The sequence below is a fragment of the Nothobranchius furzeri genome, chromosome 8 (assembly GCF_043380555.1).
Source record: "Nothobranchius furzeri strain GRZ-AD chromosome 8, NfurGRZ-RIMD1, whole genome shotgun sequence".
In the NCBI taxonomy this organism is placed as follows: Eukaryota; Metazoa; Chordata; class Actinopteri; order Cyprinodontiformes; family Nothobranchiidae; genus Nothobranchius; species Nothobranchius furzeri.
The window spans coordinates 50382304-50408435 of record NC_091748.1 but is presented as its reverse complement, the minus strand read 5'-3'; the positions used below and the strand labels follow the sequence as shown (position 1 = coordinate 50408435).

Here is a 26132-nt window from a genome sequence, read left to right as displayed (position 1 = left end):
GCTGGAAATATATTGAATAAACAAGTGAACGAGATCCCTAGCCTTATCGTTTAACTAGTTCAATTAGTGTATTTTAAATTAGATCTTAAAGTCTGTTTTATGGTTTCAGTTTTTGCTCGCCCCTAAAAAGCATTATGCAGAATTGTTTTTAAAAACGTTGGGAAATTATCATTAGAGCCATCTAAACTAAGCCTAGTTGCAGACCCAGATTTGCAAACTACTTTAAGCTGCTGAAGCACAAAGTGTCACTTTTGAGCCAGGAGGAGGTCAGGACCCAAGATGCAGAAACCCAGAACACCACAAGGCAGGAGCGTAGTAAAACGTAAAATCCTTTTATTAGGAGTCAATGTCCAAAAATCCAGAAATCCAAGAAGGGGCAGGAAGAAGCCTGAAGTCAGTAACCCAGCTGACAAAAACAAAAAGCTCTTTGATGAGCAAAACCTAGAGTTTCACAAGGAGGACCAGAACAACACTGACAATGACAATGGACCAACAAACACTGAGAGACACAGACAGGGTTATATACACAGGGCTGGGTGATAGGAGACAAGGAGCAGGTGCGTGGGGAATAGGGCACAGGTGAAACTAATGAACTGAGGGAAGAAGCAGAAATAAGCAGGGGAGACAACCATATCTAAATCCTAAACCAAAGCTACTAACCTAAACTTTAAACACTGTAGAACAAAGACTAAAGATAAATAAACTAATGATACGTGAAGTGACTAAAGGGAAACCTGAAGAAGCTGGGGGGCACAGAAGATTAGGGAACTCATGAGGGGAACCAGGAGGGGGCTGGGAACCACAGGGACACAGAACATGACACAAAGACTGATTTTCTGATTTTCATTCAGCATGATGGACTTTAATATATTTATTATCAGACCTCCAACTTAGTGTCTCTAAATCAGGGGTACTCTGATTTAGATGGTTCGAGGACAACTCAACAAAACAAAGGTCTGGTTCAGAGTGGGTGGGTCTTCGGTAAAAGACCAGTCTGTACCACAAACATGCCAAAGGAACAGGAGATGGTACTCTCAGTGATGAGACAGGGTTCAGTCCCTGTGGTGCCTTGCTCATTCATCAGTTCATTTTTCTTCTTGCTTGATTTCTGTTCAACATCTCAGAATGCAACATCATTCTGGCTACGGTGTTTGGTTCAAACTTTCAGCAAACATGTTTGTTGTGTCAGAGGGCAATCTCAAACTTGCTCACAAACAGGTCAAAAGTATCCGATCTTGTCTGTTTGGCGCAAAACATCCACATAATTTTGTTCTATGAGCAAAGTTTAAATGAGAAAAGCCATGGCTAAAGCATACTGTTAACCATAGACATTATAAACAATAAAGTCTGCATTGGCTTCAAGAAATGTGGCCGCCATAAGCAGCAGTGGTTGATGCAGCGTCTACTTATTACTGTACATGTCTATGCTGGTAACAACAGGCCTTGCGGTGCGTTCTGTTTACCTCAAAAGAAAACACACCTACATGTAACATTGATGTTAGATGCACCTTTATAAGTTTTATATGTTTTCACCACAGCTACTGTTGTCATGGGGAGTGCCATACAGAACCTCAAAGCTGGACTTAAAAAAATTCTAAGATTTTCCAAGTGGGAGATCTGATTTTATGGGGCAATCCAGTTTATTTTTCCTACTAAAAAGCTGGGATATCCGAGTACCGAGGACAAATGGAACGCACCATGAATACAAGAGAAAATCAAATCTGGAAACTCTAGCTCATCAGCACTAGTACATGAATGTGTGTGAATGGATGAATGCGCTTTCGAGTCCTTTGGAGATGCTATACAAGTTCAGGTCATTTATCAGTTATTTGCACAGAGAAGGTGGGACTTGAAACTTGTACTGGAGCCAGCCACTAGGGGCATCATAATTGTACTGATATCCACTCAAAAGTAAACAAACTTCACTCTGACTTTAAAGGGCGTCTTCCATGTTAAACACTTGAAGCCCTTATATTGTAATCAGAATCAGAATCAGAAGAATTTTATTGCCAGCGCTCCTTTCAGAGCGTAGGAACTTGACTCCATGGTACAACCTGACCAAGGTTACACACACACACATATAAACAAGACAGATACAGGCAGACCATGGGAGCAGCCATAACGGCGCTCCTTTGTAGATGAGTAAGGGGATACATGAGGGAAGTTCAGGGAGGGGGAAAAAAGGCATTAACAGGGTTACACCAGCAGGGTGTAGCCCTCCAATGCAAAAAAAACACCCGACATGTAAGCAACAAACGTCACAGTTCACACCATGAGACTCGGTAGGTAGGGGGGAGGGGCTGGGATCCTGGTTTCCTCAGCGTGGGGCGGCCCGTTGTGGCGCTCAACCAGCTGTCTCCGCAGGGGGAGGGAGGTCATGAGGAAGCATAGAGAGCAGTGAGTCCTTCAGCTTGATGACCTCGGAGACCACAATCTGAAGGCGAGGGGGTGGGGGTGGGGGGGGGGGTGGGGGGGTGGGGGGTGGATAGAGATTCACAGCATTTGTCAGCATTCCTTCCAGCGTGGGGGTTTTGCATGCAACTCCAAGGCTGCTTATGGCGTCAGATTCGATAACAGAAACTTTGTTTGGGTCAGACAGAGATTATTTTTCCTCTCTGCCTTAAGTCTGTATTGATCATTCAAGTCCTCCAGTGAAGCCAATTAGGTGATTAAACATCTCCACACCGTCCGGTGACCCTTTCCGAGATGTTATCAATCCTGCGCGCTAACACCGGTAACGCAGCTAAGACATTGTCCAGCTTGCGATTCACCTCGAGCAACGTCCCAGTCTGTGAGGTATCCACACGGACGGTGCCGTCCATGGATGCGGGTCGCCCTCCAATCGCTCCCGTCATCCCAATTTTACGGAAAGCCAGATATCCTCCCACTCCAATAACAGGTCTAAACTTTATATTTCCATTAAAAAAAAGAAATATATTTGGAAAAAAGGTGATATTACTGTTCCAACTAGGCTCTGCTAGCTCATCCATCTAAAAACAGCGCCTCTTGCCAGAAACTGGAAGTGATGTCGCTCCAGGAATACGTTCCTGACACTGCGCAGAAAATAAATGGGCAGCAGCAGCATGAAGCTCCAGATTCGTAATATGAATACAAATTTATGTTAAATACTGAAGGTGTGCACACCCATAAAGTGTTGAGCCAGAACTAAGATGGGAACAGGCAAAACAGTGATAATTGAAATGGTGAAAGAAGAGCTGCTGAAGCATGGGAACTTCAAAACGCACACAAAAATGCTAACTGGTAAGGGCATTTTTTATTTAAAGTGGCAGTATGTATTTTCCCTGGTGATGGGGGCAGTTAAACGCATGAGTGAAGATGGATATAAGGACGTTTTTTTAGACCAAAAGTACAACGACAGAACCCCAGCTCTGATGAGACTGGTGTTGACTCAGGTTTGTGAGTCTTATTTGAAAATATTTGTTGTGCTGCTGGTTTGCCTAAAGTTAGCTTACTATCAGGTAAAGTTGTTGGAGAAAGAAAGGGAATATTCACTATCATCTCACACTAAACACTAACAGGAACAATACTCTGCCCTGAATATGCTGAATATGTAGCTTCAGATTAAAAATTATGTGGTACAAGATATATATATATATATGATGTTGACTAGTGCGTGTCACGTGTGTGCGCGCATGCGTGTGTGTGCGCGTGCGCGCGCGTGTGTGTTAAGCCCCGGATCTTCTTCAGTCCTAAATCCGCCCCTGGGGCAGTACATACCTAAAGGACTGCAATCAAGCAGTATTTTTTTTGTTCAAGTAAGATCGTACCAACGGATGGCCATTAGGGTCAAAAATCCCTGGGAGTGTAACCCCCAGCAAAATGACAAGCACATCAGACTCCCCTTCATCACTGGCAAAGAGCGAAGAGGTAAATGTGTAAAACAACAATGTTTATGAATGATGAAAATTTTGTAACCATTTGTTAAATGTGTTTTGTTCTCATGGGTTTCCGTAGTAGGAAATATGGCATCCAATATGGCTTCGCCCAGAGACTTAGGGTGTTTCTCAGTGTCAAGGCACCTGGCCTTGCAAGGCAATGTCTTGCAAGGCCAGGTGCCTTGCTTACGAGGACACTGTCCTTCCTTGGTCAAAGAAGATGGTTAAATGGAACAGACTTGCGTCACGTGACCGCGGCCTCCGCGGCGGTCATGTAACACGGGAGACAACTCTATATTTTATATGTATTATTTTCAATATAAATATTTAACAAGCTTTTTACTTTTTAAATTGTGTATATACTTGGTAAACTAAATATTTAAGTGAGGCTTCTGATCCGCCATCTTTTTGAAAATACTTCAATGTATTCTGGGCAATTTTTGTTTTAAGAAAATGAAGGCAAAATAACCATACCTGGACTTTAAAATTAAGACAGATTTTACAAGATTACAGTTAATTTAAACTAGATTAAACTGATTGAAAGTTTTCAGTATAGATCATAAAATAAAAAGGAAAGTGATCTTAAACGTGTATAAAATGATACAAATCACTCAGTAACTGCACTGGCTCCGTCAGCTTGCAGTGACCTAATTTCACCAATCTATCCATTTGTTTTAATAAAGAGTGTTTTCAATTTTTATAATTTCAGCTGCTTTCCAAATAGTTTACCAAGAAAATATATGGTAAATATTCTAACATTATTTGTTTGTTGTCTCCCATTCAGCAGAACAGGAACTTATCAGTTTGTTTTATAAAGAATAAGTCCCACAACTTGTGGAATGGCAGTTTTTTTAAGCTGTAAAATCTCAAGAAATACTTCAATAATTTTACACTTTTACTCAACAGCTAAAATCTCCTACAGGACTGAAATTCACAGTACAGTTTGCATGTTTAGATCAGTCTCTATTTGCAATTGTGCTATTAACATTTTCCAGTTTATTACAAAATGTTTCAATAAACAAAGACATGTCCACAATGAGCAGAATGCATCCTGTTTTTGGAGCGGGAGGGCTCAAATCCTCAATGCCTTGCCCACAACACTTTATTTGAAATGGATTTTCAATGTTTGTTTTTTTTTAACAAAAAATGTCTATTTTTCAGTCGTATGCTAGAATTTGTTATTTGGTTGTTCAACACAATGACTTAAATTCTTAAGTGGTGAGTGGTGAAGGTGAGAAAACATGGATTTTGTCTTTTACATTCTGCTTAAAATGTTATCTTTTTTAGCCTTTAATTTAAAAAAACATCCCTAAATATCAATAGTTTCTCTCACTCGTGAGGTAATTCAACATGGGAACACTTCATTTACCCAATAAACCTGTGATACAACAATTCCCTGATCTAATTGATCTAATTGTTGGTTAATACATTTCTGATCCAGTCCGTGAAGGAGGAAACCCTGGTGTAGACGTCAGGGGTCCTGGTGCTTCCACATTGACGTCCAGAGAAGGAGACGATGCCTGTTGAAGCTCCATCACACACCAACGGACCACCTGAATCCCCCTAAAGATAACATGACACCAAAGCATTCAAGATTTATTATAATCAATGTGATGTTTGATGCTGTAGCATGCTTCTTGTGACAAGTCAGGGGATTTTCTCACCGAGCAGAAGCCCTCATTCCTCCTATTGCCAATGGCACAAACCATTGAAGCAGCAATCGGAACTTCCCTCCATCGTCTTTGACATGACCTTTGTGACAAAACAGTGACGTTGAGCTCTTGAAGCCTGTTTGCTAAGGTTTCGTTATCTCCTATATCTCCCCAGCCTGCTGTGATGCAGCGACTTCCTGTTGTCAGCCGGCTAGACCTCAGAGGGATCAACTTCACTGCTTCGGTGAGCCGCGCCCGGCCACTCAGCTGTTGTGTGAAACGTTGTTCTGCATTAACAATCATTCATTATTAAGTTACGGGGTTGAAAGATAAGACGATATAGATTACCTTAAGCAGCATGATGTCGTTTTCAAGTTGACTGAAGTTTGAATGTGGAATGGATCGAAGAACAGGGATTTCCTGCTTACTTGACTCGTCGCCACTCAGAGAATCAATTCCAAGCACAACTGTGTGCGATCTGGAAATGACAAGAATGCATGTTCACTTCAAGCATTCCAGTGGAAAAGTTTAAAACGAAACATCTTTGTTAAATTAATTATGTGTTCTTTTGAATATAATGAATTTGTTTAAAGAAAAAAAGTGAAAAGAAGGAAAAAATGATTTCTGCTGTTTGGAATTGGAAAAAGACTGAAAAACACAACTTTATGCTTCATCCCAACAGATTTAAGTTCAAATTAAAGTTGATGTCTTGTCAAAAAGCCAGTAAAATCATTTTATGCTTGCATTAAAGCTGAAATTTGATGTTGAAAAAAAAAGAATAAAAGTCTGAATTGTAGTGACTTATTATACAATAAATAAATGAATAACATCTCTTTGTACACCCCAAAAATTACAGGAATAAATTTGGGAATGTTGTGCTTATTAACAAAAAAAAAAAATGCCTTACGCTGGTAGTTGACAATGTGCTGCTGTAAGAACAAAGTCCTCTCTAATGAGGACTCCTCCACAGAAATGTTGACCATCGACTTGCAGTGAGGCCATAAATGGGAGAGAGTGGGGTGCAGCATCTTTGCCTCCAACAATATGTGATCCATAAGCACCTGGAATAAACAAGAAAAAAGCTTGGTTAAAAAAAGTTTTGTTGCATTAAAACAGCCTGCACTTTAGATTTCAGCTTACCGTTGAGGGCAGAGAGCAGGAGAAGTATAACACTGACTGCCATGGTCTTCATCAACCCGGAGCCTCGGCTCTCCTGCTTTTATAATTTTTGAAGACGACATCTTCCTGTTTCTGCACCATTGTTGCTTCAGGAAAGTTTCCAACGTGCTGTAGCCTTTTGGTTAAGTTGCTGAAACTTACAAAAGGAAAGGTTTCAAGATTTTGTTTCATAAGAACCTCTGCAACACCTTGATGGCTATGATTCAGCAAAATGCACATTTCTTCTTACACAAAGCACTCAAGACGTGTCTGTGTGCTTTACTTATGTCAGTTTCTATTTCTCAAAAAGCATCCCTTAAGAAAAAAATTTCAAATTATTTCTATATTAACATAACATCTTTTAAAAAAGAGTCTAGTGAGGAATGAGTCGGGGATGCTGTAACTCTCACTCAACACTTGAGTTTCTCAGTTGGGTACGTTTGGCATTTCTGGTTCTTTTAAATTGTTCAGTCTAATAACTGTTTTCCCTTTTTACATTTTTCTGCAAACATATCAAATTTAAAAATTGAAAATGGAGAAACTGCGTTGGAGACCCAAGAAGAGCCAAACTAATTGTGTGTGTGTGTGTGTGTGTGTTTGAGCGTGCAAATGTGTGTGTGTGCGTGTGCGTGTGTGTGTGTGTGTGCGCGTGTGTGTGCTTGAGCGTGCGTATGTGTGTGTGTGCACGTGTGAGTGTGTGTGTGAGTGTGTGTGTATGTGTGTGTATGTGTGTGTGTGTGTGTGTGTGTGTGTGTGTGTGTGTGTGTCGGTTGGAAGAAAAATAGAAGCAGCGCTTGAAAGCATTTTACTTTATTTTCTATTTCAACGTAAGCGCAAAAGCTGACAGAGTGACAGAAATAATTCATAATTTTGTCTTTATTACGAAAGCTTTGCTGAGTGAAATCATTGTAAAAGCGTTTTACACACACTTATTTTCTCTCAGAACATTGTGAATCCATGGGAGATACTTGGAGAGGTCTGTATAGACATTCGGTACGTCTGGGTAGTCGCAGTTGTCATGTTTGTTAGAAGACACAACCCCAACAGCTTCCCCGTTGCACACCAGTGGACCACCAGAGTCACCCTGTTTAGAGGAAGATAATTCACTAAATTTTTTTTTCCATTTGACAAATGATATTCAGATGATTTGATACCAGAAACCAGAGGATGTACCTGACAGAATCCCTTTTTAGTGCCAAATCCACCAGCACAGATGACGTTACGAGGAAGATCATTTCCCCACATCTCCTGACAGATTGGTGGATCTATGATGGACACGCTCACCACTCTCAGCTCCGTGACACCATAGCGGTGAGTTTCTGTCTTTCCCCATCCAGCCACAGAGCACGTCTGATTTTCCTTCAGATTTGTTGCAGAATTAGGAAGTGGAATTGTTTTGGTTTTGCTGTTTAGAGGAGCCCTCTCTGCCAGCTGAGGAAAGACAAAAGTAGAAACCAAACTCACCATTTTATTCATTTTTTTCACTCATTCAACTACAAACATCTGGAAACCTGTTGACAATTCATGTTTCACAGTATGACACAGCCTCAAATCAAAGTTTGTTTTTCCCGTGGGATCATTATTAAAACTTTATTAACAGAGCATCACTAGAAAACAGTTTTTGAATAAATATGAACTTACTTTAACAAGCATGATGTCATTGCCGTGTCCTACACTCCAATAAGATGGAAACTTGCACGTATATTCAATACTGACTGACTTGGCTTCTTTGAGATCGTGGTGTCCCAGACGAACGTGCTGAAGACTAAAGAGTTGATCGTTGGAATGTTATCTATAAATTTTGAGACTATTTTTACACATGATTAATCACTATAAATGTAAACGTACGCTGCGTGATCGCTACAGTGTGCTGCAGTTACCACAAACTCTTCACTGATTAGAAATCCTCCACATTCGTGACCCGAATTGCTTTGCAGTGAGACCATGTACTGCATTGAGTCCTCTGGAGCTTTTTCTCCATCTATGATCTCACTACCACCGACTGAAAAATAAACATCAGGTTAGTGACTAAATCACAGTTTCAGAATAAGAAATAAGATTTGATTCCTTACCAGTTTGTGCGAAACACACCAAAACACCAAAAAGCAGAAGTTTATTCAGCCCGTGCATGCTGCCAGTGGCTCTAGCTTATGCTCTCGGGAATGTAAAGATGGGCTTTTTATAGGACAACTTGCTGAGAAACTTTCCTTTCAATCCAAACTGACCAAAGCATCTAAACCACTTCTGCGATTAAATATTGTGCATGTATTTATTATCTTTTACAATCTCTCAACCATCGTCCGTGTTAGACTGCCATCGTCTCTAGTGAGTGTGAAATTAGTTTCTTAAACCCTATCGCATTTTTATCTTGCAAAGGAGCAACTGATAATAAATTCACCACATCTCTTCCCCAGAGAAAAATCATTTGCTAAAAACAATAAATGCATCTCAACTGCTCAACATGTTAACATTTTAAGCAGGTGAGCAGCAGCAGACTACAGCAGGTCCTACCCAATAGTTGCACAAATGTCTTTTTTACACAATGCTTAGCACAGTAAAAGAAGATACAGTGTGATATTTTCAAATGTATTAAAACATATGTAACTGCCAGTGATATGGCCCCTGCCATTGGGAGAAACAAAGTACTCGACCTGCAGGCAAGCAGGTGCTGCTGGTGCAACCAGATGATTGGGTTAGAGCCCTCCTGCCTCTTCATTAACCTGGCTGTGTGCAGCCTGTAATTGCACCGTGTGGCTGCGCCTGTGGGTGCAGCATAAAGCCTGCTGGGTGCAACTTTAGAAAGAGTTCAGAGTGATTGTGGAGATCACCTGTGGAGAGCTCCTGCCGTAGTTGCATTTTGGTGAGGTATTTTGGAGGCCAATTTTAATAAAATATTTGCACCACGTGTCCAGTTCTCTTTATGTTGTGTTCCCATGAGCCGGGCTGTCAAAGTAAGGTAAACAATGATTCTGTTTTATTTAGAAAAACCAATAAAATTTCCCATAACTAAAATTTAACTAGTGCATTTCTCTCACACTTTGTCTCTTTTTAGAAAATTCTTCTCAGTAACGTTTCCTCTCGTCTGTCACTCAGAAATGCACTGTTAAACAGCACATTTAGATATTATTTGCCTCCATAAGGTAAATAAAATCGGGTGATGGTGGCCCAGGAGTTAAGTGCTCCCCCGTAATCAGAAGGTTTCAGGTTCAAGCCCCGCTCAGTCTGTCACTGTCATTGCGTCCTTGGGCAAGACACTTAACCCCCCTTGCCTGTGTACGGCAGATTCACTTCTGTCAGTGTGCCCCAGGGCAGCTGTGGCTAATGTAGCTCATCACCACCAGGGTGTGAATGTGTGTGTGAATGGGTGAATGACTAATTATGTTGTAAAGCACCTTGAGGGGTTCCAGGACTCTAGAAGGAGTTATAATCAAATACAGGCCATTTACCATATTAAATAAATAAATAAAACAGATGGTTAGGTGGAGAGCTTATTAAGCAGTCCAATGACGTGTGGTGGGTATATCCCATGAATATGATTATGTAGACATAATTTAGAAAAACAAGATATAGCTAGTTTATGTTTTTATTTGAGGGCTGTGGTGGCGCAGTGGTTAGCTCTGAATCAACTCTTCAGGACACCACCACAGAAACACAACATCCTCTGATACAGATTCAATATGCTAATCTACTCGGTCTTCTCCATTTGGCCACAGGTTCTCATCCACATCACATCTTATGTCATCTAGGGCAATACACCTAGGAAAGAATCTTCTGGCATGCCTGATCCATCCCTGGTAATCTACTACTGAAATGTCCAGGCATCCAGCACACATTGCATCCAGAAGGGACATTTGATCGTGTGGATGATGGTCGTACACCTTCCACTGCCATGAGGCAAAGAATTCCTCTATGGGGTTGAGGAATGGAGAGTAAGGTGGGAGGAAAAGTGACTCCATTCTGGGATGGGCCACAAACCACTCTGTGACTGCATGGGAGTGGTGAAATGCCACATTGTCCCATACAATTATATATGTTGGTGTTGACTACTTTTATAATGACATTGAAAGTGTAACACCTGTGCAGCTGTTCATCTACAATTAGAGTCAGCTGTGGCTGGTTAAACTGCATTTATGTTTCAATAACATATTGCTGTTGGATGTTGCTGTCACATTCAGTTTTGCAGTATGTTTTTGTTTTGAACATAAGTTTTACAGTTTTGTGAACAGTATGTAAGCAAGTGCTAAATGTCCTGTTAGTACAATGGTTTTTGGCAGTTGTTGTGTCTGAGTGAGAAGGGACTTCATGACATTTGAGAGATGTAGTCACTCAGTGCATTTTGTGCCAAAGCAATGATAATTGATCCTCAGTTTGGCCCACATAGACTTCTGTTGTGCACACTGCATGTAGAGTTTTGCTAATGTGACCTAAGTATTGAGAAATGGGTCCTAACGTCTGTAAAAAAAACTGTAACACTGAAAGTTTGCATGTCTGCAAATACTATAATCTTTCTTCATCTTCTAAACTGGGTCAGTACGATGCAAACCTGATGATTAGCCCATCAGTCCCAGATAACTTGACTGTAACTGTCATGTTGACACCTACTTTGTGAGTTGCTGCAACAGACGCGTTAGTAAATAGGAGAAGTAAACTGTGATCAAAGAGCAGGATGCAACTTTTCATTGTGATGACAGCAGCTCACCTTGTGTCCTAAATGCAAAGCAATTGCAGTAGAATGTTTACATTTTAAAAGTGCTCTGGGGTCTGCTCAAACATTAGAACTTCATGACAATTCTCAAAAAGTTGTTTGACACATTTTCCACTCTAATCTAGTTTAGTTAACATCAGGTCTATGCACAAAAAACGTCTCAACAAAGAGGATGTTCAGAATAAATAAAGGTCAAACTGTACAAGATAAACACAGAAAATGTGTTTGGGTGCACCCATAGTGCAAGTTGTCTCACGTAAAATATGAGAGGTCTGTAACGTGTATCCTAGGTACACTTCAACTTTGTGAGACAGAATGTAAAAAAATCACATTATAATATTTTCTCAATACCAAAAGTTAACCTCAATAAATGGTAAAATGGTGAATGGCCTGTATTTGATATAGTGCCTTCTAGCATTCTCCAACCCCCCAAGGTGCTTTACAACACAATCAGTCATTCATCCACGCGCACACACACATTCACACACTGGTGATGAGCAACAATGTAGCCACAGCGGCATAGGGGGAACAGGGTCCATCTTGGCTCATCAGACCAGTTTATTTTTTTTTTTTTTACCGTGTCCTGTCTGGCTGTGAAGCAAGCAGAATTGATGTCTGAATGCTGGTAACAAGCCTTACAGATTTATTCTCAGGTGGAGCATCAAAGCGTTTGCTTTTAATGTCACGCCTGATACTTAAAACTTTATTGTTATTGTTGTTGAATGCTTTGTAATTCCGACCAGACACGGAGACAGAGGTGAAAGAGAAAGGAAGAGAAAAGGTGGAGAGAGAGGAGGGGGGGGGGGGGTTCCACAAAAATAAACAATGAACAAGAGTCTGCTTCTAGACCTGCAGAAAAAGACAAAAAAAAAAAAAAAAAAGGACACAAAAAAGGGACACAACAACAATACAACAAGATCTACCTATCACTGCGTCAACTTGATGAAAAAAAAAAAAAATTATATATATATATATATATATATATATATATATATACAATCAACATTGCTTAACTGAAGAATCACGATAATAAATCACAGTGCATTAAGTGCCCCCCATAGTCTTAAGACATGTGTTGAACGTGCCCAAGCCCATACTTTTGAGAGCACCATGTGAGCACCTGTGTGTGTACACGCTTTTGTTTATTTAAGGTTTCTCTATAGGAGCGTCCAACAGAGAGTGTGAGGGACCACAGATCCGCCCCCCAAAGATGCGCAGGAGACGGGGGGAGCTCCAAGTCCCAGAGATCCAGGCGTTGCCCCAGAATGCAGGAACCCCAAGGAGACTGCAACCAGAAAGGCCCCCGCCCCCCTTGAGAGGCATAAAGGATCGCCCCGGGGGGCCACAACCAGCAGCCGGCAGAGTCCCGGGAGATATCAGCGGCAAGCCCACAGGCCTGCCCGCAGCCTCCCACCCCCTAGCCGGCCGAGCCCGGGACCCAGTGACCCGGGACCCAGGGGTGACCACCCCCGCCGGGGACCCAGCAGAGCCCAGGGACCCAGACCCCACCAGGCAGCCACCGGGATCTATCAGGCAGATGCCAAAATCTTAAACCCCCAGACCCGGTTGCCACGAACACTCAGGCAGACCATGGCACAACCCCTCACACCAGGTGTGGCAGGGGGAGGGGGGACGAAGATCTATATCATCAAGAGAAGTTCCAGGAGAGGGGAGGACCCAAAGGCCCCACCTGACATATACAGTCATACACAAACACAGTCACACACTCCCTCCCTCATGCTCACACATGCACATACAACCCAAGACTTACAAAAATGCACGCCGGACACTCACTCATGCTCCCCATACACACCCTATTAACTCTGGTCCCGGTACTGCTGCACATTGGGTACAACCATCACCGGTAACCAGAGTTTGACCCTTTCTGCTGGGGTGCTGATGAGCAGGCTCCCCCGCCCAACGCTGAGCACAGCAACCCACCACCCCAGACCCCAACCAGACGGCCAGATCTCCCTCCTAGCCTCCAGCCCCAGGAAGCCTAGCAACAACAGAGGTGGCTAAGACCCCTAGTCTCCCTCCACCTGCTCCAATATAGTGTTGTGTGATCATGAGGTGTATTCCATGGCTGTGGTGAGTGGGCAGTGCGGGCATCATCCGGCATATGCCAGCTGATGCCACCGCACCACCCCACTTACACCCTCAGCCATAAGTGTCTAAGTGCAGTTTAAAATTGGAAGTGGGCACCGGCACTCGGGAGGAGGCTGAAATATCCCCCTGCCAAATGCCGCTGAATGTGCTCACTCCCAAGTTCCTAAGTGTGTGTTTGTGTGGAATGTCGTCAGTGGAAGTGTATAAGGTGCAAATAAAATTGGGGGGCAGGTTGCCACAGGAATGCGGAAATGGGGTCCATACCCGCACTCCCTGACTTGCTCACCCCCCAAGGTCCTATGTGTATGTTTGTGTGATGATGTGAGGGAGCAGGAGGAGAGAAATATGCGGGGATGGGGAGGAATGGCTGGTTGGGCTTAGCCCTCCAGGGAGCCAGCTCCCCTACTGGCCCCAATAGGCACCTCTGTTGTCAAACTGCCACCCAGGGCATGGAGACCCCAGCCCATCCTGCCAGGGCCCAAAGCAGCAGCATTAAAGAGCCTCACGGAGTCCGAGGGCACCAACCCAGCACCATCCCAGCAGAATATCTATGCCCACCCCTGCATTTGCACAACTTCCAGAATATATAAGACATGGGACATCCAGGTAAGGTTTGGTCCTCCCCGTCCTGGACCTCCCCCTCCCCTGTGATGGAACGGCAGAGGAGCCAAGGTCTACCTGATGCCCCCGAACCCGGGCCAGGCACTGCTGAGTGTTCCTGCCTTCTTACCGGCAGCATACATGTCAGGACCCGACCCCCAAGGCCCCGCCCAGAACCCCACACGGGGCCGGCCACCCCCAAACCCCGAGCCCCCAGGCCCCCACCCAGACCCGCCCAGGGGTATTGCAGCCGCCAGGCAGTGACCCATGGCCGCCGCCAAGATCCCCGAGGGGCCCCACTCACAACCGCCAGCAGTCCACCCCCCGAGGCAACCCAAGCACCTTCAGAGGGGGGCAACAGCCCCCCAGTCCCAGACACCCCCAGTGAACCCACCTCCAGGGAACATCCGGATACTCCAAACTCAGACCCCACACCCCCCCACCCACACCATCCCGCAGGACAACATCAATGGCCCCCCACCCTCGCTATGTGATGGAACCGATCAAAGGAGCCCAGAGAGATTCATCTGAAGTGGAAGCAGAGGCTATATCAAGTGCAATATGATCTAACAAACGATTTCTATACTGGTTAATGCAGAGACTTTCTCTATTTTTCCAATTCAAGAGGGTAGTTTTCTTAGCGATGCATATGGCAGTCAGAACCACGTGAACCAAAGATGTTGCAATCGGGACATCGTGCAGCTGTCCCAGTAAACAAAGAGAGGGGGAGGTTGGGATATGACATTTCAGACATTTTGACAGATCCTCACATACTCTACCCCAAAATTCCTGGACAGGTGGGCAGGACCACAGTGCATGAATGTAATTGTCAGAAATGTTGTTTGTGCAGTGTGTACAGGTGTCAGACGACACAAACCCCATCTTGAACATCCGATGACCTGTATAGTGTACTCTGTGTAGAATTGTGTACTGAATTAATTGTAAATTGGGGTGTCTGATCATTTTAAAAGTTTTTAAACAAGTTTGGGACCAGAAGTCCTGGTCAAAGCTAACTGATAGATCCACCTCCCATTTTTCAATAGGCCTGTACAGTAGGCACTAGGCACGGTGGGTGCTTCACTTCATCTGCCTCTCTTCTTACCCTGATGCACCATCACTCTGGAACAGGGTCCATCTTGGCTCATCAGACCAGTTTTTAATAATGCGTTTAACAGTTCTTAACCCAGTTTTAGTCATTCCTACAATCTCCTTAGATGTTTTCTTTGCTTGATGCATGCTAATGAGCTGACCCTTCTCTAACAGACTAACATCTTTTTCACAACCACCAGATGTGACTTTCCACATGGTTGTTTAAGAAATGAGAAGCAAATCATTGCACCAGTTTGGGTTAAATAACTTGTTACCAGCTGAAAAATTGCCCATGCAGTAATTATCCAAAAGGACACTCGTACCTGTTTGCTTAGTTAAATCCAGGTGGCAACTTTTTTGGGGGGGAGGGCAGTGTATGTTGTTCGTTTTACGTTTACATGGGCACAAGTACTTGGAATGAACACCCTATCAGATCAAAAATTCTTCATGTAAGCATGTTTATCGAAGTATTCTGATCTGTTACGTTCCATTCGGAATTAAATTCCTTTCCAATTCAGAGATGTGATTTTGTCCGATCATCATTCCGACTGACGACCATGCACTCATCCATTCGCATTCTTGGAATAAAATAATCCACATGTGTGCAACTTCAGCGTGATGTCTTTCTGCTTTTGCTGATGCTCAGGACAAGTCCAAGGAGCTGTAGTGAGTGGCTGATTATTGGAACATTATCCTGCTCTCCTCTCAGTTCATTTCAAATTTCCATTCAAGTTTATTTATATAGCACCAAATCATGACAAGAGTCGTCTCAAACTGTATTACAAAAGCAGTTCAATGTAGTTAAATCATTCATTCAAATGATTCTAACACGCTGCATTGTGTGTGTGTGTGTGTGTGTGTGTGTGTGTGTGTGTGTGTGTGTGTGTGTGTGTGTGTGTGTGTGTGTGTGTGTGTGTGTGTGTGTGTGTGTGTGTGTGTGTGTGTGTGTGTGTGTGTGTGTGAAGGATTGACTGGAGTCCGAAGGGTGTGTACGGAGAGGGAAAGAGACAGGGAAGTTGCTGGGTTAAGGATACATTTGGAAGGTTAGGTCTATGGACGCGTCTTTTGAACAGGTCTGATTTGGGACATTGTAGCAGCAAAACTCCGCCTCCCTGAGTTTCAGTTTCAATTCAGCTTCAAAAATGTTTTGAGTGATTTAAGGTCTAATATGCAGCCGTGCATGATTCCGCATCGATGCAGCAATGTGACATAATGAGATTTTCTCCCTATGTCTATGTCGGGGGTCGGCAACCCGCGGCTCTGGAGCAGCATGCGGCTCTTCCATCCATCTGATGCGGCTCTCTGTGCTTGTAAAATAATGAATGGATATTTAAATAAAATGCTTTCTATTTTACTGCATTAATTTTACATCTGTATGCCAATTCTAAATGTAAAGATTGTCTGCGTAAACCTGAACAGGTCCAACCCGGTCTTACTGTGAGACCGGGTTGACGCCACGCTTGTGAGTAATAATATCGGCGCATTCTGAGCTGACGAGGAGGTGAGATTCTGGGATTCTCCTCACACGGCTCCTGGAAGTGTCGCCACATTGGAGACAGGAACAAGCGCTATTCAGCCAAAGTTTCATAATCAGGGAACATTTTCTAAGTGACAAGTCTCGCTTCAGTCGGAGGAATCTTCCTGCATGCGCTCTGGTTCTGCGATGTGCTCCAAGCCCCTCTCCACATCTTCAGCTTGCTGTGGACCTTATGTAGTACACGCTGACAGCGAGCTGCGCTGAGCAGTGTCCAGCTCAGATGTTCAGATGGGAATCATTTCTTGAGTGATTTAGCTACATCTGCGATGTGCGAAGCGAATAAAGTCAGTTCGTCTGCATGCGTCAGGGTAATTCTTTCTATTCTTTCTCCATCAAAATAAACGGTCAAATACGGGAACTATCCGGTCAACACAAGCCCTGCTTTTAACTGTTCTGTTTTCTTGTGAAAATTGTTACAAATTTAACTTGATTAACACCAGAGCCAGGCGCACTGCGCCGTTATCTCCGTCACTATAAATGAGGGAAAAACAAAATGATCGGATCCTTTTCTGACCTTCCCCACCTACAAAGTTTAATTACAACAATCAAACGTGACAGAGCCTGGATTTGTATTCTGAACAGTCTAAACATGTTTTAAAAAGAAACGTATGACTGAAGTGGCACCTGCTTAGTAAAACCACCAACAGGGTGAAAAATATCAAAATATTGTAGGCAGAGACGGGCTACGACTTCTGGATCCATTTTATATAAATTGTTTTATTGATTATCGTCTTATGAAAGATAACTTTGACGTATACGAGCGACCGGTACTGGCTGCTGTCACCTGTTGTGAGCAGCTCTCTGCTGTCTGAGGGTAGGCCCCGCCCACAACGCCGCGGCTGCTGTGGCTCCCAGTGTTTTCTTTACTGTGGGAAACGGGTAACAATGTCTCTTTGATGGGAACAGGTTGCCGGCCCCTGGTTTATGTCTATGCAGGACAATAAAGTTTTGAGGTTTAACAATTACTTCTGGGGGCAGAGTTGCACTGACATGCGCACTGCGTTGCCCTAGCGCCAATTTAAAACAGAAATGGCGGACAGGGATACAGGGCCAACATTACCAGTAATCAAAGATGTACCCGTTACATTTAAATCGGATGTCTGGGCTAATTTTGGTTTTGGGATCCTGGATGTGAAAGAATCACTTAACACAGTATTTGTTTACTATTTTTAAGTTCAGTAATATTCTATCTTAAAGCTGCTCTACCGAAAACATTACTTTTTATATTATTTAAGTAATTATAGGCAGCACACTTTAAAAATTATTGCTCACTATAGTGAATAGATGAATGTTCTGTTTTTCAGGGATTTCGAAATCAAAAAGAAATTGTAAACTATTCTACTGCTTTTATTAAGTAATCACAATTTTTGTGTGAAGAATCGTGATGCATGTCAGACTCAAATCGAATCGTAAGGCAGGTAGAGATGCACACCACTAACTGTCATGGTTTGCCTCCACCTACTGGTGGATTTCTTTCAGTTTTGTGTTGCAGGTAGGCGCGGCAGACGGCACACCTGTGTGGAGTTTCACTAATTGAGGGACAGAGGATTTAAGGAGCGGTGTGACTCAACTCCAGCGCCGGTTGATACTCTCACATGGGTTGTCTCTAGCCTCTGAACCCGCCTGCGCTGGTTTGTGATTCCATGTTTATAACTTTGAACTTCGTTCCAGTATTATGCACCTGCATCACCTACCTTGCCTGGAGTTGTTCCCACGTCTCGTCGCTTAAAGATCCTCTGGACTCCTCTCTCCACGTCTGCCCGCCTGCCTCACGCTCTGAACTCCTCATCTGGTCCGACCTTCCTCAGTTCGCCTCCGCTCTGGTTCCGATTCCTGACCGTAAGAACTCTCTCAGTCACAGACTCTTATCTCCTGGTTCTCTGGTTCTGGTCTTGCTCACCTTCTGCTTATTTCCCCGTAGATTCCGGTCTCCTCCTGATCCTGATCTGAAGCAGCGCCTTTAGTTTAGTTTTGCCTCTTCTGTTATTTTTTCCTCATTGTAAATAAACTACTTTACTTTTACTCACCGTCCCTCTCATGTGATTCTTCATGTCCTGGGTGAAAGCTCTTACCCACAGCATGACACTAACATATATGTATATATATATAAAGTGCCCTGTATCGGCCTGTGGAACCAGCTCACCTTTCTTGCAAGCAAGTGAACCCGAGTCCATCACCTTCCAGAACAGTGAAAGGGGACCTGCCCGCCAGCACAAGAATGAGGCTATAGAGGCCCAAAATCAAGATACTATGTAACATTTGTGGGGATGCACACTTCTAATCAAGAGATCATTTCCTCTGGAGAAGAGTATTTGGTGTCACCTACGTCAGAGTTTTAGCTGGCTAGGCAGATTGAGACATGCGCATACTAGGGCTGCACAATTCTGGTTAAAATGAGAATCAGGATTTTGCTTAGAGGTGAGATCTCAATTCTCTCATGATTTTTTTCCAGATTAAGTGTTTATTGCACGGAGTACATGCACATCAACTTTATAACAGCTGTCGCTGAACATGAAAACAAATGTCTTTCGTCGTCTCTTAACCCTCTGGAGGCAGGTGTTAAAAACTACCTACCTGGTTACTCCACATACGTATTTCATGAGCATTTTTAACTCAGAAGTACCCCTGAAGGACTTAGTTGTTCGTCCTTTTATCAAACTTATTTTGAGCCTGAGAGGGTTAAAGTGAATGAGGGTTAAGTACACAACTTTTGAATAAGTTAAACACTGATGACGAGAGAGGGAGGTAATGGGCATGTTTCTTAAAATGCAAACCACGGTTTATAACAAAATATAACATTTAATATAATTATTGATTTCTCTGCAGCGCAATCACTAAAAAGTCCCAGGAAAACTGTGCATGCCAACACCTAAGTGGGTGTGAAGTGTGACAAAAGCATCTTTTCATGGCTTTCTATAAAATAAATCTTTGAATCACTCTTAGTCTGACCTCTCAGCTGAGAAAGCTCTGCCAGGGTAGACTCACCTGGAGCCGAGACCCCGACACAACGACCTTCAGCCTTCATAGAGATGCACAAACCCAGCCACCGCGTTAAGGTGGTGATTCAGCGCATGGGATGCACTCACTCACTCACTCACTCACTCTAGGGCTGGGCAATAAATAAAAAATGCATTGTAATCAAAATGTCTGACTCTTATCGAGATCATTTTGCCATGTCAATAAATTTTATCATTAAAAAAAGAAAATATGTGTGATGGTTGGCAACGTTCATGTCCCTTTAAGAAGCTTTGAGTCACGTAAAAATGGCCGTGTTCGAGATGAGCCAGTTCCGCGCAGATTAGATGACCGGTGATCGGCGGGCAGTGCATGCCGGTTAGATTTGTGTCCGACTTGCTCTTACGGCATGCCTACGTAGGCATCGTGAGATCAAGGCGGCCGCAGATTTTGGAGCAAAATTCTGCAGTTTCTCTCTACCGGTTGATGATGGGAAACACCTGGCTCTCACCTGATCTAAGATCTGATTGGTTCCCATCTTGATCCAAACATCCGGTGGAAGAATGTGAAATGTTAGTTGGTCACATGTGTTTTGTCTTTTTTTGTCACGTTTCCTATGAGCACACTAAAACTACAGCTGATAAGCTTTACTTTTGACAACAGTTACGTCTTCATGTGCACATGTCTACAACATATGATATCCACAAGCATGTGAGGATGTGTTTCAGCTGCTAACAGGCACCAGAATTAAAATAAAAAATTAAACAAGTATGAATTCTAACGCGATGTCTTCACCCATCGTCACCCGCGAGCTACACATGTAGGGAAATGTGTCCCACTTAAATGCCGGCTTTCAGCCACTGCCCCTGCTGCGTCCGTCTGCTCTCGTCTCTTTTCCAGGCGAGGCGCGGCTCAACTCGAACACGGCCATTGACTCAGCGTAATACATGTGACGACTTTTGTTTCTGCGCATGCCTGTAGCTATCGTCCATGTATCGTTATCTAGGTGAAATCCTCTTTATACTGTTCTATTGACTTTGGGTGATATCGCCCAGCTCTAACTCACTCACTCACTCACTCACTCACTCACGCATTCACTCACTCACTCAATCACTCACTCACTCACTCACTCACTCACTCACTCACTCACTCACTCACTTACTCACACACAGCCAGAGACGTGTGGGAGGAACCGGAGCACCCGGAGAAAACCCACGCAAACATGAGGGAGAAAATGCTAACTTCACATGGAAAGGATTTGAACCGGTGACCTCGCTGTGAAGCTAAACTTCCTACATCGTCTCCAACATGCAGCCCTGTTTTTTTCCCTCTGGCTGTGTGTGTGTGTGTGTGTGTGTGTGTGTGTGTGTGTGTGTGTGTGTGTTTGGGGGGGGGGGTGTTCAAACAGTCACATGATCTGTTTATGACGTGGTTTTGTGTTTCCGTCGACACGCCGGAGTCATGAACTTTTTAAAGCGTCTCCACATAGAAACACTCTTCTGGTGTCTGACTGTCTGTGGACGGTCCTCTTTAGGTGGACAGTCGTCGTCATGGAGACTTACAGATCCAACCATATCTGACTCATGACAGATTTCAGTCGGAGGACAAGTGTCTGTGTCCGTCTGACAATCCTGAGTAGGATCTGTCTCCAGACTCTCCACAGGTGTGTGTGGTTCTGGTGAACTCCCTTCAGAAGCAGCCTGGAGCTCAGAGCAGAGACGGTCTTGGAGCTGCAGTCTCAGGGCTTCAAACTCTTCTTCATGCTGCTCATTAATTCTGAGTTTCTCCAGCTGAAGGTTTGTGATTGCCCCATAGAGTCTGGTCTCTGTGTCCTCCATAGTCTGCAACTTGCTCATGAGGTCTCCGTTCTTCTTCTGCAGATCTCCAATTTCTTTTTCTAAACTCTGATGAACTGAGTCTTTGTTGTGACTGTTCTGTAATTCTTGCTCTAACTGCAGGCTCTGCTGGTTTAAACGTTCCTGCAGATCTTCACTGAGACTTTCCTTTTTCTGCAGCTCATTCTCTAAAGTCTGCAGTCTGTTTAGTCTGGTTTCTGCGATATCCTGATAATAATCCAGTCCCTGCTCTAATTCATTAATTTCTATCAGTAACTTCTCCTTACTGGTGTCTTTTTTCTGCCGTTTTTTCTCTAACTCGACTCTCAGCTGCTTTTCTTTGTTCAAACATTCTTCCAGTTTTACACAGAGAGAAGATTTCTCCTCCAGCTGTGCAGACACCTCATCCAATGTCTTCTTCATGGAGTAAAAATTCTCCATCTTGGTTTTAAGATCTGTGTTTTCTTTCTCTAATTCTCCAATTTGCTTCTTGACGTTCTGATTGATTACATCTTTGTAGAAACAGTTCTGGTCGTCTTCTAGCTGGCGCCTGAGCTCGGGCTCGTCCTCTAAACGCTTTTGGAGATCTGCACAGACACCTTCCTTTATCTGCAGCTGAATTTCTAAAGCCATAATTCTTTTGCACTGGGTTTCTGCCTCACTTTGATGGAAACCCAGTCCCTCTTTCAGTTTACTGATTTCTTTCTTTAAGTTCTCATTACTTGTGTCTTTCTCAAAAATCTTCAGTCTTTGGTGGAGTCTGATCTGATATTCCTGTTTTAAACGCTTTTGGAGAACTTCGCATAAATCATCTTTTTCCTTAAGTTGAATATTTAAAGTTCTCACGTTTTCTTCATGGGTCTCTCTTTTGCTCTGGTAATAATCCAGTCCTTGCTCCAGTTCATTAATTTCTCTCCTGTAAAAAGCACACTCAGACTCGGCCTTAATTCTGATTTTCTTCTCGGTTCTCAGAGACTCGTTTGCACATCTCAGATGGTTTTTGAGTTCACTCACCTGCCTTAAAAGTTGTTCCATGTTTTCATGTTTTTCACAAGCAGCTGATTCCTGCTGGACTTTTCCAGATCCAGGAGTTTTTTCTAGTGGTTTCAAATCATGTTCGGAGCTTTCTTTGTCGTCTCCGTCAGAATCAAAATTTATTTTCAGATTGTAATCCACTTCTGGATCTTCGAGGCACGTCTCATACCAAGACAGTTTTGTTTCACTAGAGATGTTGTTTCCAGGCATTTCTGGGTCTTTGTGTTAAATATTCTTGTGTTTGAGAGAGAAAGTCAAAAACGCGATGATTCTCACGAGAGCTGTGTCACACATGTGTTAACAGTGAGCTGTGGAATCTACTACTGACTGATGAGTCTTTGATGATGTCATATAGAACACAGCAGTGTCATCTCCCTCATGGTCTTGTCTGCAGCTCCTCCAGGTCCCCCCCCCCCCCCCATGTCTCCTTGTCTGCAGCTCCTCCAGGTTCTCTCCCCCCCCCCCCCCCCCCAATGTCTCCTTGTCTGCAGCTCCTCCAGGTTCTCTCCCCCCCAATCTAAATTTGCATTGTTATCGATTAAATATGCGCATAATTTTTTAAAAATTTGTTTCTTGACTTATTTAAGGAGGATAAAACCACTTGAGATTAAGCATCTCGTTTACAAGTGAGCAGAGGAGGAAAGTAACAAATTAAATTTACTCAAGTTACTGTAGTTGAGTAGCTTTTTTTGTGTATTAATACTTTTTAAGTCGTTTTGAAAATCTGTACTTTCACTTTCACTGGAGTGTTTTTTTAAAGAATTGTAATTCGCTACATTTTAAATCATATCCATTACTTTAGATAATGAGGACAAACAGCCATTTTTACTGCAGTTTTGCTCTAAAACATCAGCTCAGTCCCTGTGATCCACTCGCTGTTTACCTCCTCTCTCCCTCCTCTCCTGTGGGTTGGAACCCGCACCTTTGCACACCGGCGTTACGTCATCAGAATTCTGCTCGGTTCGGTAGCCGGACTCGGTTCCATGTTTGAAATGTGTTTCCCTACCAGAAACAGAGATGTGATGATTTAGCTTGTTTCTTTATTTTACTGCAGAATAAGAGATTAAATTACAGTTTTTCTCAATTGTTTACAAACATTTTTTGAAAGCATGCCCCATATTTTCAGAACTCTACACACAAATCCAAAAATACACACACAATGGGCAAAACCCCTCACTTAACCTGCAAAATTAAACTTCACATTCAAAACAATGTTGTTTCTCCTCAAAATGTGACACACAAACCATCACCTGGAGTGGACGCTGGCGCGTTTTTGCAGCCGCTGCTCACCGGTGATTTTAACGTGATTTTATCGTGTTTTACTTTTTATGGAGCACTACATTGTAGATGTCCTAAGCGGGTGTTATATTTTTTCTGCCTCCATTGGATCCTGTTTGGTTGTCAGTTTATTGTTTGGGTGTACAAGCGGACTAAACCTACCTCTCACTCCTCCCGGCTGTTGACCCGCTGCTATCGGCTAGCTGACCACCGCTGTTCATCATGTGGACCTGCAAGTTATTTATCTGGTTGACCCTCCTCTGGTCTGCCCTGTCCCTTCTCCTCCAACCTGGGGCAGCTCTGTTCCAGTACACGGCGGCTGATCTCCTCCTGCTACGCGGGCATCTCTCTGTGCCTCCGCCGGTAGCATTACAGCTCCACCCGGAGATCGTCCTTCCTCCCCGCCGGAGATACATCCATCGTGGGTCTCGCCGTAACTTCCAGCTGGATAACTCTCACTCAATCACCTCATACTGGTCCACAACTCGTCATCCTCGCCTCAACACTGGCCGGACTGCGGACCTTCGCTCGCTAGCCAGCCTGGCGAAGACAGCAACCTTCAACCACAACAATACCGTCAACTTCGGCCTCCTGAATGTCCGCTCTCTCACAAACAAGGGTCAGCTCATTCAGGACCTCATCACCGACCATAAACTGGACTTCATCGGGCTCACGGAGACCTGGCAGCAACTTAACGACTTTTCCCAACTTAACGCTTCCGCTCCCCCCGGCTTTGTTTACCTTTCCTATCCACGTGGCTCCGGTCGCGGGGGCGGTCTCGCGCTGCTCTATCGCGAGAAGTGGAAGGTGCTGCCTGTCTCCACTCCTGCCTTCAGCTCCATGGAATCTTCTGTTTTTCAAATACCCGGTCCCACTCCTACAGTTATAGCCTTGATCTACCGCCCACCCAAGCCCAATAGTGACTTTTTAAATGACTTCTCCTCATTACTCACCCAGCTCACTACCCTCTCCCCCAATGTCATTCTGCTTGGTGATATAAATATTCATATGGACAACTTGAACCTCCCCCTCACCAGAGACTTCTCCTCCTGCCTCAACAGCTTCGATTTTCAAACATATTCTAATTTTCCCACGCACATTAAAGGTCACTCTCTTGATTTAATCTGCTGCTCTGGTTTAACCCCATCTAACTGTTCTGCTAATGATGTAAATATATCTGATCACTTTTTTCTGTCATTCAACATCCCCCTCTGCTCTTTAAGAACTAAGCCTATCCGTCACATCTCATTCCGCAATATCAAAAACATTAACCCAGACACCCTGTCATCTATTATTAACACTATATCCATCCCTAGTTCTGCTTCTCCTGACCATCTTGTTTCTCATTATAACTCCACACTCCACAATATCTTGGATTCTCTTGCCCCAGTCAAAACTCTGTCCGTCTCCTTTACTAACTCTGCCCCCTGGTTTACCCCTGAACTCCGACAGATGAAAGCCAAAGGACGTCAACTCGAACGCCTCTATAAACGAACTGGTCTTGCAATACACAAAGAAATGCACAAAACTCATCTGCTTCAATACTTGGACTCAATTAAACATACAAAATCTGCTTTCTACTCTGGATTGGTTTCCTCCAATGAAGGCAACTCCAGGACTCTGTTCTCAATAATGCGCAATATTTTTCATCCCCCGGACTCTCTACCCCCCCACCTGTATTCTGCTGACTCATGTAACTCTTTATTAACCTTCTTTATTCAGAAAATTGCTTCCATACACCAGCAATTAATTCCAAGTTCTTCCCCTCCCCCTGAGATTTTTTCACCCGGCCAGTCATTTTGTTCCTTTCTTCTTCCCACCTCATCCGAAATATCTGATATTATCTGTAAATCCAAGCCCACCACCTGCTCTCTCGACCCCCTCCCTACAGTTTTGGTTAAAACATGTCTCACCTCCCTTCTCCCTCTCATAACCACCATAATCCACTCCTCCCTCTCTACCGGTATTGTTCCCTCACTTTTCAAAACTGCATCTATTACTCCAATATTAAAGAAACCCGGCACCGATCCCAATAATTTCAATAATCTTCGTCCCATCTCAAATCTTCCCTTTCTTTCAAAAATCCTTGAAAAAATAATCTCTGCTCAACTCCATGCTCATCTCACGCTCAATAGCCTCTATGAACCCTTCCAGTCTGGCTTTCGTCCTGGCCACAGTACAGAAACTGCACTCATAAAAATCACCAATGACCTCCTCACTGCTGCCGATACTGGACTGCTCTCCATTCTCATCCTCCTCGACTTGAGTTCAGCCTTTGATACC

General features: G+C 43.6%; 1 protein-coding gene and 1 pseudogene across 1 annotated transcript; both read right to left on the bottom strand.

Annotated features, from left to right (window-relative positions):
* Positions 1 to 4778: 4778 nt before the first annotated feature.
* On the bottom strand, positions 4779 to 25774 carry LOC107393312 (transmembrane protease serine 9-like; annotated as a pseudogene).
* On the bottom strand, positions 16047 to 22979 carry LOC139071440 (myosin-6-like). Its single transcript, XM_070553914.1, has 2 exons — positions 18647 to 22979; positions 16047 to 18579 (listed from the first exon to the last, which is right to left on the bottom strand). The coding sequence occupies exon 1, from the start codon at positions 22779 to 22781 to the stop codon at positions 21123 to 21125; it is 1659 nt and encodes a 552-aa protein (XP_070410015.1). The 5' UTR covers positions 22782 to 22979; the 3' UTR covers positions 16047 to 18579; positions 18647 to 21122.
* Positions 25775 to 26132: the final 358 nt, after the last annotated feature.

Bases quoted from the DNA above. Each gene is read 5' to 3' on its own strand.
- LOC139071440 (XM_070553914.1), bottom strand. From the start codon at position 22,781: ATGCCTGGAAACAACATCTCTAGTGAAACAAAACTGTCTTGGTATGAG.